General features: G+C 43.3%; 3 protein-coding genes across 16 annotated transcripts in view; 2 read left to right on the top strand and 1 right to left on the bottom strand.

Moving 5' to 3' along the window:
• Msp300 (Muscle-specific protein 300 kDa) overlaps window positions 1-12,079 on the top strand; it is a 609,326-nt gene that overhangs the window by 187,408 nt on the left and 409,839 nt on the right. The gene's annotated exons all lie outside the window — the stretch shown is intronic.
• LOC145999843 (uncharacterized) lies at window positions 448-3,079 on the bottom strand. 2 transcript variants are annotated; one of them, XM_083137110.1, is made up of 2 exons: window positions 2,959-3,079; window positions 448-1,686 (listed from the first exon to the last, which is right to left on the bottom strand). In XM_083137110.1, the coding sequence occupies exon 2, from the start codon at window positions 1,678-1,680 to the stop codon at window positions 484-486; it is 1,197 nt and encodes a 398-aa protein (XP_082993236.1). In that variant the 5' UTR covers window positions 1,681-1,686; window positions 2,959-3,079; the 3' UTR covers window positions 448-483. The 2 variants fall into 2 exon arrangements, with proteins under 2 accessions (XP_082993236.1, XP_082993237.1); XM_083137111.1 differs by having other exon boundaries at window positions 448-1,689; window positions 2,959-3,070.
• LOC145999844 (uncharacterized) lies at window positions 3,141-7,101 on the top strand. The gene is made up of 2 exons (XM_083137112.1): window positions 3,141-3,220; window positions 4,195-7,101. Exon 2 carries the CDS (start codon window positions 4,206-4,208, stop codon window positions 6,891-6,893), a length of 2,688 nt encoding a protein of 895 aa, XP_082993238.1. The 5' UTR covers window positions 3,141-3,220; window positions 4,195-4,205; the 3' UTR covers window positions 6,894-7,101.

A 12,079-nucleotide genomic window follows, 5' to 3' on the forward strand; every position in this document is an offset into this window, starting at 1 on the left:
ACTAATAATGCGTTTAGAGCTCTTGGCGGCGATTAGGGGGGGACGAGGGGGCAGTTGTCCCCCCCAGTTTTCGCGACTTTTGCCCCCTCACTATGCTTAATCTTATCTACGAAGGGAAATGTACTGTCTTTGCCCCCCCCCCCGGTTTTGGGACCCAATCGCCGCCACTGGCTCTTAGCATTTAGTTTTGACGTTTTGTGGAAGTTGGGTGTGCCCCGTACCAGACCCTTGAACGGAGGAGACGCGACTAAATCTTCATGCTACTTTACACTTTTGATACTGCAGATGGTAACACTGTCAAGTTATGTTGTGAGCAGACCCATGTTCATTTGCGACAGGCAACCAAATGTTGAACTCTGTCTGTTCAAGGAGAACCATGCCTGACCTTTTACTTACCTAGGGTGACATGAAGGAATGTGCTAGGATAAAGTATTGAGTATGTACTACTTAAATGTAATGTAATTGTATTTTTGATACTCTTTGTTATTTTATTTTTACACTTTCCCCTCCCGCAGAATAACTTATGGAACCGTGGATAGGTTTCCTCCTGGGAACCCGTCGATGGTTTAGCAGAGCCTTTCGAGGAGTCCCTACCCTCCTCTTTCCTCTGCAGGTGATGCGTAGCGTCTGCTTTTCAGGCAATCTCTCAGCAAATGCCTCCACAGAGAGCCTCTCTCGTTCACTCTTAGACCCGGTCTCTAGGAATGTTCTTTTCGCGCTTTCGAGCCACGATGTTAGCTGTAGTTCGCGCTTATCTTCCGGAAAGGTTTCTCGAAGCGGCACCACCACCTCATCACTCTTTGCAGACGACGTTTTTTCCTTGATAAGTCCACTCTCAGAGTTCCCAACCGTACTCGACTCTTTCCTAACAACTGGGCGTGGAACCACAAACACTGCCGCTTTCTTCCCGCAAGCGCACCTTTTGCACATGCTGGGATTGAGTGAACTGTCCCGCACACGCGCCTCCTCAGGGTACACCTTCACCGTGGCTATTTGCAGCCTCTTCTGCAGAGATTTCACCAGTTGCAGACTTCTCTTGTCGCAGTAGCTCGCTCCGATGCGGTCGAAGCTCGCGTTGTTCGAGGTGACCGACTTGAAAGCGGCCTCGAACACCACCAGGGGGATGAGGAGTAACGTTTCGGCCATGGAGTGGTCCGAGGTGTCGACCGCTTTGAGGATTCTCGTCAAGGCGTGGCAGTGAAGTCGAGTCGCGTTGTCCAGCAAGATCACCTTCTGTCGTCGCTCGCTCACCAACCGGAAGAAGTTTTCGATGGAGTTGGGGTAGTTGGAACAGTCTGCGCTGACGTCCGTGGCGTTCATCAGTTTCTTGGCGCTTCTCTCCACCGCCTTTGCCAGGTCGGTGCCGTTCCTCTCGCCGGCGTCCGTCGCTAGGAAGACGACAACCGTCGGTTTGCCGGAATCCTTCCTCACGACCGGCAGAAGGCGTTTCATCAGGGTCTGCCACGTCTGGCAGGGCTGTTTGGGAAAGCCCAGTCTCCAACCTTCCACCTCCTTCCCGAGGCCCTTCTTCAGGGCGCATCGCAGCTTGGACTGCAGCATGAAGCACCGTTGGTTGTCGAAGTTCTTCTGGCAAGGCTCCACGTGGCTGGACGGGGCGGCGGGGGGACAGAGCAGTGTCGTTGCTGCGACGAAGATGGTCAAGTGGCTGCACAAGCCCATGCTCTTCTGCTGAAATATAGACAGATCATCAGTAACACGTTACGAAGTCATAGGTACGAAGTTGAGTCCTGAGAAGGCATGTCCCATTCCATCAACCATCGCGACATAAAATAGCCAAATGCCTCCCCAATGGCGTGGTGGCAACTTCGTCGCCTTGCATCAGCGTCGACAGAAATTTTTGTTGGGGGGGGGGGCTCAGCCTTGTAATCTCTCTATATAAAAATTGATGTATGTGTGTATATGTGTGTGTGTTTGTCTGTTCAGGAATAACTCTCGAATGCCTGGAGCGATTTCAACCAAAGTTGGTACACGTATCACTTGCAAGCTGGAAATAAATACTGTGGGGGTAAGACACCCCTGGCACCCCTAGGGTTGGGGTGGGAAGGGGTGACATGTAAAATTAATCGAGAACCACGGATATTAAATTCCGCACAAAGAGACATCCGTGGCTATATGCAATCAGCACAACGATAGTGTTTCTCGTGTTGTCTAACATTCAGGCTGTGTTGCGAGTGGAATCCATAGTTTTCGTGACACTCCCAATGCGGTTCAACTCCCAAGTTCATCACCTATCGGCATGTCGGGTGGAGGGGGTGAAAAATAAAATGCCACAAATGACCTAGATTAGTGTCGAATCCATATTTTTCGTAGTCGCTAAGCTAATTGGTGACATTCACGATCACATTTAAAATTAGTTACATTTTACACTATAGTTAGAATTAATTATTTTCCTGTCTAATACAAGATTGGGATAAATAAATACCCGGGCAACGCCGGGTAATCAGGTAGTCGATTATAATAAAGGAACAAAAAATAAACCAACTTTATTTCAAATCTATTCTATTATTATTATTATTATTTTAAATGGGAAGACTTTGCTACACCAGATGAGCGAAAAACCAACACAAATGTTTATATTACTATTATTATTATTATTAACATTTCATGCAGTGTGTGTACTGAAATTGACAATTATTGTATTTTGTTATTGTGTTAATGTTTCACGCTGTAGCGGCATGACAGGCCGCACAACCCTGCGTTCGATTGTTGAAATCCTCAGGCACACGTCGATGTGAAACTCCCCTTACGTACACATTGCAAGTCTTGTAATAAAGAGGTCCCTGGTTCTATACCCGGTGGAGGCACATATAGTGGTTCGCATCTCACTCACTTGGGTCCAACCCGATTAGTCTATCTGTGCATAATGTAGACTTCAAACAAAAACTCAGAACATGACTCAAAAACATTGCATATCAAAGTGAAGTCCTTCGTACACACCTGGAACTCCTCTCCGTTGCTGGAGGCATGAGACGTCCGATGCTCTGGATAGTTTCGTCTACGCTGGAAGCTAACATCATTCCTTCATTGCAATACACGCACTTGTTCTTTGGTAATCGAATAATCCGTAACTGGAGTCCGTCGCTACGATACGGTGCATTGCAACAATACTCGCCGATTATCGTATGCAGCAAAAAGAATGGAAATACGAACATCAAGTAATCAAAGCGGTTCTGTTCGGAAAGAAGAAGGAAAATCACAGGTGGGTGCTGTTACAAGCGGCGAACGTGGAGTAAATACCACAATGGTGTGTGCAGTGAGTGCTGCAGGTCTCTAGATACCGTAGACATCCATACGTACATGCATTTTGTGAGCGGTCCAACCTAAGCAACCTGTGGTCCAAGTTAGGAAACCAGATGCCTATAATGGACCGATGTCACTACTTTCGTTAATGTACCCTATCACATTGGTTCCTGCATTTTTTGTTGAAATACATATATACATGTATGTAGCGAAAGCTAATAGTTTGTGTTTCTTATACCTACAATTGCTTTGAGCTGCAGTTGCGGGACGGTATAGGTTCGATCCCGGGTTCAGTTTCCGGAAATTTTCGGCCTGTGTATAGGGCCGGTGGCAACCCACCATCGTCAGGAAAATGGGGAGCTCCGAGTGAGTGAGCGTAATCCGGTCGCGAAGTCCTGCAACGACTGGGGGTCGGTCGGGCCGACTACCCGTCCCCCTAGTCTGGCTGCAGATCTCTACGCCCTCTTGGTGGCCCGCGTGGGAGGGAGGCCAGCAGTCGGTAGGTAAGCCTTGGCCCAATATTGGGCTGTAGCGCTATAGGGTTAGGGTTTTACATACCTACAATTTCGTTCTTTTTCTGTGTCTTGTTTTTGATGCAGAAGCAAAATAGTACCAACTGGTCCAATTTCGGCAACTCTCCCGTATCCTTTGATCAATTTCATCCTATCATCACTCATCCTCATCGTCGCGATTAACCAAACGTGAAAGGAAAGCGCTGCTAAATAACGGCGCTTAATTAGATGATTAAGACAACCATCACGAACTTCGGGAAGGTTACTATTTTCAGCGAGGCGTGCCTTTTTGTAGCTATTTTTATTCATCTATGCTATTCATGTCATGAAATAGTGTGCATAATGAAGTTTCAATTTAATGTGCAGTGCAATCACAAGGTTCAGTTTTTTGGTAAATTTTCTTACTTTGGTTGGTTTATAGCGCAGGTGACAATGCGACCACGTGCTCTGGGAACGTCTTTCTTCTCGTGCGTCGCTATTCTCCTTACCACATCGCCGACAATAGAGATACCACCACACAAACCTCCAGCCGTGCGAACACCGTGCCAGCGCAATTTGTCAATTGAGCTCCAAAACATGAAATGCAGCTTCCCCAATCAACCCCTCAGAACCTGGAAGACTCTACAGGATACATTGAACCCTGTAGTTGATGGCAAAGCGAAGGACATTAGGATAATACTGCTGGTGTCGTCTACAGAAGGGTCAGAAACAGCTATGTGCATGTCCCTTCGTCTACAAGATGTAATCATCAAGGTGCTTCGTTCTCTGATCATAAGGAAGCTACCTCTGGATGCGAGCAATTACATTGGAGCGGATGACGGAACCAAGCTGTACAGGAAAATCAAGAAGGTTCTAATCATCCAGAAAGTTTTGATTGCAGATCACGTCTTGAATCTTCACCACAACGCCGTAGAGGTCTTTTTCAAGTTGCTTACCAGATCCAGGGAATTATTTCGCAACAAAGTTCTGTTAGTGCCAATGGAAATGAAGCGGAATATGTTCTGCAGCACGAAACTGGACTCTGAAATACTTGCTTGTCTGAGGATGACTTGGTTGTTTGACGTTAAGAATGAGACGCTTAATTCTATGGCTGGTGTGGTGAAGCTCACAGTTATTATGGTGTTTCCTAGTCAAGTACGTACAAGGACAGGTTCTGGGAGAAGGGTAACATGGACAAGTTCTAAGAGACGTTCGATTTTTGTCCACAAGAGATCTTTACTGTATCCTGAAAGGCACAGGGTACGCAACGCACCACATGTACTGGGCGTGGAAAGTGTACAATCTTCAATACCGTGTTTGCCCTTGTACGCGATGAATGGTCCCATTTGTAATGTTTCCCACCGCTTACAGATGGAACCAGTATTCAGCAAACAGCTTTCAGGTAACTTTAGAAGAAGAAGAAAGGCTGTATCGCCATGGGAATCAGAAAAGCTGAAAGATGGGAACGAAAGCAACTCTTCAGCGATCCAGAAGAGAATGAAAAGTCATGTTGTGAAGAAAACGAAAGCAGGAAAGAGAAAGATAGTATCGAACAGCAAAGAAGATGTAGTTGTGGAAGACCCAGACAGCAAAGCACACGCTGACAGGCAATTGGAAAAAGTGTATGTAAATAAGAAACAATTCCTTCCTGTAGAGCTAGTTGAAGAAACAATCACAAACTCAGAAACGAATTACGGTAAGGAACTAGTAGAGAGTAAATATTTGCAAGAATCAACGACGAGAAACATTGAACGAAGGCCTGTACAAGGAAAGGCATCGTTCAACAGAATTAAACCAACAATGACAGTTTCAGCCCATAAGCAATCTTTAGGTAAGGATCACGGAAACAGGAAATCACTTCTAGAAAGAAGATTGAAACAGAGGAGCGACCCTTTCAAACCTCAAAGACAGCCCACAATGAAATGCAGCAAGAGAGTAATCAAGAATTATCAGAGGCCTTATTCTAGTTGTAGCTCAGTGTGGAGGAGCCAGTTTCGAGATCCTGGCGATGTACGTCAGAAAGACGGACCCGAAGACAAAGAATTGATGAAACTCGTCAAAGCAGGTACTGCAAAGGGCAAGAACAAGATAGAGATTGAGGGTACACTAAAAAATTTTATCGATAAAACAGGGAGAAATTGTAATGCCACAGATGAGGGAATCGTCTTTTATGATGAAGAGGATTCTACATCTACATGTATGCCAGATGCAGGAGTTTTAGAATATTTTGTGGAATTATCACCACTCATTTCTACATCTACATATATGCCAGATGCAGGAGTTTTAGATTATTTTGTGGAATTATCACCACTCATTTCTACATCCACGTTCACGCCACATATTCAAAGGGCAAAATTTGCCACAACCATTATTTCTTCCACGTGTTCATGTTCATCAAATTCACAGGCGGTAGATTTTGTTAAGAAATCTAAGAAATGGAAAAATTTAGCGCCAACCACACCTCAAATACAAGCGACAGATTGGGGTACAGCATTTACGTCAACAATTTCTACTTCCACGAGTTCACCAAATACACATGCGGCAGATTCTACGGAAAGTAAAGATTTAACATCAACCACTATGTCAAACAACTCTGGCAGCTTTGTAGATAATTTTCAAGTCATGTCAGCCAATTCTTCAAGTCATGACCTGGTAAGAACTGCACCTTTGTTGATTGTAAACCTACAATTAACAGGGACTCCAATATCGTCAACAGGAGGCGCTGGTGTGCACACAACAGCCAAAGATAACGAAACGAGCCATCCCAGTAAATATGCGGACTGGTTAGAAGGTAGTCAGATTTCATCTCTCATAGAATATCCTATAAAACGGTCTGCAATGGCTTTTTCTACTTCGAAACCTGAAACTTTGGGAACTACTAAAGGAACAATATGGACTGAATTGGAATCTTCAAGTAGTCGACTATCGACACCGGAAATGGGCGTACTAGGCTTTGACAACTGCTCTTGTGAGAAGGTTGTTTACGGAAACTTGAGAAGTGCTAAAAAATTAGCAAGAAGAAGAGAACCAAACTACCATTTGACAGCAACGGTTAGAAAAGTTAATAGTCGACATCGGAAAGGTATTAACAAGTTACATAAAGATCACCAACATAAAAATAAGCATTACGGTAGAGGCTGACAGAAGGACTTGTGTTTCTTCTTCCACGAAAGGAGATGAACTCTCAGAAACATAAGGCCTTGAGCGCTCAACTTTTCAGCTTAAAAGAATCTCTTGAGAAGCAGACATCAACATAAGAAGACATGTAGACGTGCAGCGACCAGGATGTATGTACTCTTGAGTTAGAAATATATCTTTTTCGCGAGCTATGGCAAAAAAAGAGCTGTACAACAACACAATTTGCATTAAAGAGTAGCCATCCATTGTAATCATGGTTGAATGTCGTGTTTAATTTTTTGGTAACATGAAAATTTTCTTACGATCTGACACATACCGGAGAAGTACTATGTAGTAATTTCACCGAAAAATGCAGGCTCGACGATGACTCGAACCCGGGTCTGTAGTACAACGTGAAAGCCTACATTTTTCGATGGCCTAATGTTGGCGTGAGGCAATGCTAGGCAATTGCGTTTATCAATATCAAGACCAAAATAATCATGCTTCTGGATTTAAATAAATTCACAATTCATTATGTACGAGATGAAATGATATTGGATGCTCTCTCAATGAACATAACGACAACGAAATTAAATCCACATGGAGTTATGGTTGTAGATCTGTCGATATATGCCTACCTGTGACCAGCTCAGCTAATATTACTTCTCTTTCCTCTCGCCTACCTCTGAGGCGGAGTGGTTAGAACAGCGCGCTACAACGCCAGGGGCCTCGGGTTGGAATCCCGGCCTGGATGATTTTTTTAGAGTGTCAATTCATCAATTTCATCATATTATCACTCAAGGTCGGTAGGTGCCGGGGCTTGCCCCTAGTTGATACCTTCCTGGAGATGAGGATTGCCCGAAAAGGTTTACAATGTCATATCATCACTCATACTCATCTTCGCGATTAGCCAAGAGTGGAAGAAAAGTGATGTAAAAGAAACCAAGTCAGTCAATCAGTAATGTCACCCACTCTTGACAACCAAGCGGGTTGTCATGGCGGGTTATTGTATTTTCAAGTTTCGACAACTTTGTTGCCCTGCATTCTAGTTCGTGTTGTTGCCTTATCTCCATGTCTTGGTTGCAATTCTTGTTTTGTCTCTTCTATTCCTTTTCGCACGGCTATCCTGTGACTTGCTTATGGGAATATTGAAACATTGTATAGTTATATTTCTATTGACACGTATTATTGCTTTAGGACCAGGTAATATGAACAATATAACTAATTTAATTACTCCCAACTAATTTAATTACTCCCAACATTCGGTAGAATAGATGGTCACCCATCCGTGTGCTATCTAGACATAACGCTGCTTAACTTACCTTTTCATTGGATTACATTAATAAACTGGCATATTAGATTTGTTTTTTTTAATTAAATCTAGGCGTGCTGCATCGAGGGCTTTTCGCTCGAGTGTCGAATAGTTAGCACGGACGACGCTAGATAGCGAACGGAATCGAGAGCTTCTTCGCTCGAGCGAATAACGCTCGAACAGGCAAAACGAGCGGTATACGCTCGAAGCCCAGCAGTACACGTATAATAGTAATTTGTCTGTGCTAGTGTGCCCTCAAATATGGATCATGAAGTGAAACATGCAGTGAAATTGAAATTTAAGTGAATATAGTAATCATATCATCTCCATGTTAAAATGTAGTTTAGTCAATCTTAACAATACACGGTGATGATATATGGGCCTTCCTTATGGTGCAGTGGTAGCGTCGTCGTCTTGTAATCCCGGGTTCGATACCCGGTGGAGGCACAAGTGGTTCGGATCCCACTTTAAACTGTAGGTCCAGTCCCGATTAGCCTTACTGTGCATAAAGTGGACTTAAAACACCAAATAAACCACAGTGATATATGAAAATGAGGTATATGATTGTGGGCTGAAACTACCGGATTTTTACACATATATTTCTTCGATTATTGTCACATTGAAACAATATTTAATTTTATACACTCGATCGTGATATACAGGAGAATCGAACGAGTATGATCGAGCAAGAGTGGTCCTATGCAGTAATTAGGCATTTTGTGAATGTGTCTGCTTGGATCTCATTTGCCTATGGTATTAGGGGTCGAATTAAGATGGTGAGGTTGTTGTCCCGTGGTGGATGAGGGATTGGGAATGCTTGTGCACATCGCTCCTTGTTTATATTCATTAGGCTAAAGAGAACTTATCGTCCACCAAAATCAACACCATTAATCTTATAGGTACAGGCAGCCGCATCTTTGCATATTGCATTTAACAAAGCAGCTCCAGAACGCCCTCGCCCAACTCCCTCGCCGCCTTCGACATACAAGGCATCTTGTAGCAATCCTTGGTTCATTACTCGCAACAACCGGTTTGCGAATGCCTCCGGTGAATATGGAGGAGGCTGGAGACCATCTTCCGAAGACAACTGCAGCTGATTACTTTCACAGGAACAAACAGGAGTAGATATATCGGCCATTTTGAAGATTTCTGAACTAACAAGCTCACGTTTAGTACAGGTGTCCGTTTAGTTTGAGTTTTTGTTTTAAGTCCACTTTATTCACAGATAGGCTAATCAGGACTGGACCTACAGTTTCAATTGGGATCCGAACCATGTTCCTTCACCGGGTATCGAACCCTGGACCCCTTTATAACGAGGCGGTGCTAAATTACAAAACTAAATTTAAAAATAATATTACACAATTATTTTACAGTTCTCTGCATGAATTATGAAAATACATCTGTTAATGTTATGGAAGTATGAAATTTTGATTGAGAATTTGAATTTGAGCCCTTTCATTATTCACAATGTTGAAAATGAATGCCTATTATGAGCCTATTTTATTTTCAGTTCCTGTTATGGTCCTATTTTCCACATATTAGTTCCTTTTTCCTGCTTATTTTGGCAGTTATTAATGCCAAATCTGGATAATTTATTAATGCAGAGGTGTGTTAGAAACGCTGATCTGATCTTTGTTAAAGGGGGGGAGGGGGCTTCAGCTCAGCTCAAGTCGATGCTGCAGATTCGGTACCGGGGTGAAGGAGTTAAGCCTGAATCACACGGAACTGGATATCAAGTAGGAATGCTCTAGTTGACGCTGGACTTACTACCCATTTGCTAGTTTTCGCCTCACACGGTACTTGTTACACCGTACTTGTCGATAGTCTTTTGTTCCCATAATGGCGGCCGCGCGAGATGTAAACAACGTATCACTTCACACTTTTAGAATCCGATAACTATTCAACCGAGAGGAATATCGCTTCGTATTAAATGGTTTTAGGTAGAGAAGAATGGCGCTGATAAAATACATACTTTACAACGTTTACTGTACACGTATGGAATAATATTTTAGCTTTTTCAATTGTAAACATGCCTTTCGTGCTGTATGCACTCGGAAACCACAGACAAGAAACGCTCCTTTGCAAACTCACAGATTATCTCCACATGGCCAAATTTTGCTCTGATTGGCTGTTCCACAGAATCTAGTCGAATAAGTTAGTAGCAATTAGAACATGTCCTATTCCTCAAAACCAGTCAAGCAGTCAGTCAGGCGGCCATGATTTCTACCTAGAAAGTCAGTTCATCGCCAACTAGGGCATTCCAACTAGAAATCAGTTCCGTGTGATAGGGGCTTTAGATCTTGAAGTCCTGAATAGAGATAACCCTAAAATAACCAAAATAATGGAACAGATAATTACTGTTTTGCTCCACTAATTAAGCTATAATGAACTCTCTCTCGCTGATAAAGGGCAATAATGAGTCCTACAGCGATGCATCGAACGAGACAATTATCAATCGACCTTCATAGAAAAATTGGCGAGTGGTTTACATTTCGGCATGGTCATTAATGTTTAAATGTTTAATGGCTCCAATGGGGGGGGGGGGGGGAGGTGTGGGTAATGTTTCAGCTGAATGACGTCACATTACGTCATCCACAGGAGATGGATGGTCGCCATGGAGGGCACCCTTGGAAAGAGAATTGATTTTATTTGCCTCGGCAAACGTGGTTGGAGATGGATTACATTGAGTGATCGGGAGCAAGGTCACACAGCTGAAGAGGAAGGGCGCTTGCTATCTAGGCTACTAGACAGGGCCCTAGACGGTCCTAGACTCCACAAAAGATGAAATCTAGTCTGTTTCGGCACTGCATAGTCGAGGGTTATGCAACGATTTATTCCTACATTCCTTTTGATTGACTTTGTGTTTGAACTCCACTTTATGCACAGCAAGGCTAATCGGAACTGGAGCTACAGTTTAAAGTGTACCGCTTGTGCCTCCACCGGGTATTGAACCCTGGTCCCCTTGATTACAAGGCGACGACGTTACCACTATGCCATCGCAGAGGCCATATTCATTTTGGACCTAACAGCTTCTAAGTCGTTTTTCTGTGTTACTGTATTTTACGTAAATATATCTCAATGTATAATTTTTTGTTGGCTATTTCACAATAGTTATAGTATTAACACAAAAATGAAAACCTATCCATTTACAATCGTATTTTAGACGACCACCTTAACACAGGGCGCTACGACGCCAGGGGCCCGGGTTCGAATTCCAGCCTGAGCATGGGTGTTCTTTGTGAGTGCCCCTTCAACAATTGAAGACTAAAATTGGTAAACGCTGTAAGTGCCAAAATAATTCAAACACCATTTTCCACGTTAGACTGTGAAATGTGCCATGCTTTATAATGTGGTAAACGTGAAAAGTGGCTGGTAGTCCTCTAAGTAGTTCAAAGGACGTGTAAAGAGGTCACTAATGTGAACATTCTTACGGGCTGAGGTGCGGAACGATGCAATTTCCCAACACTTTCGCTTTTGCCTCTTACAACGTTTACCACTTTTAGTCCTCAATTTCATCATGACTCATCCTCATCGTCGCGATTAGCTAAAAGTGACGCAAAATAACACACAAATGAAATCGTATTTTACAATTTTTTAAAGAATGTTAACAAACTATACCCTTCTCGCACATCTGGATTGGCCACCAAACTTGTCGAATATATTGGAAATTGCACCCTTAATTTTTGTAAGATATTTCTGTCTATGCTATAGGCTACTTTGAACTTTCCAATATTTATGTTCCGCCTCAGCACCTTCTCATCCACATTTACATCTCGTTGTTCGAATTCGAACTTTCCATAAATATTTAGTGTACAAACGATGCACGTTTGTAACGTCGAACTACAAGTAAATATCTTAGCAACAGCAGAAAAAATGAAAAGGAAATGATAGTCACGGC

Source organism: Lepisma saccharinum, chromosome 16, assembly GCF_977018435.1.
Source record: "Lepisma saccharinum chromosome 16, izLepSacc3.1, whole genome shotgun sequence".
NCBI lineage: Eukaryota > Metazoa > Arthropoda > Insecta > Zygentoma > Lepismatidae > Lepisma > Lepisma saccharinum.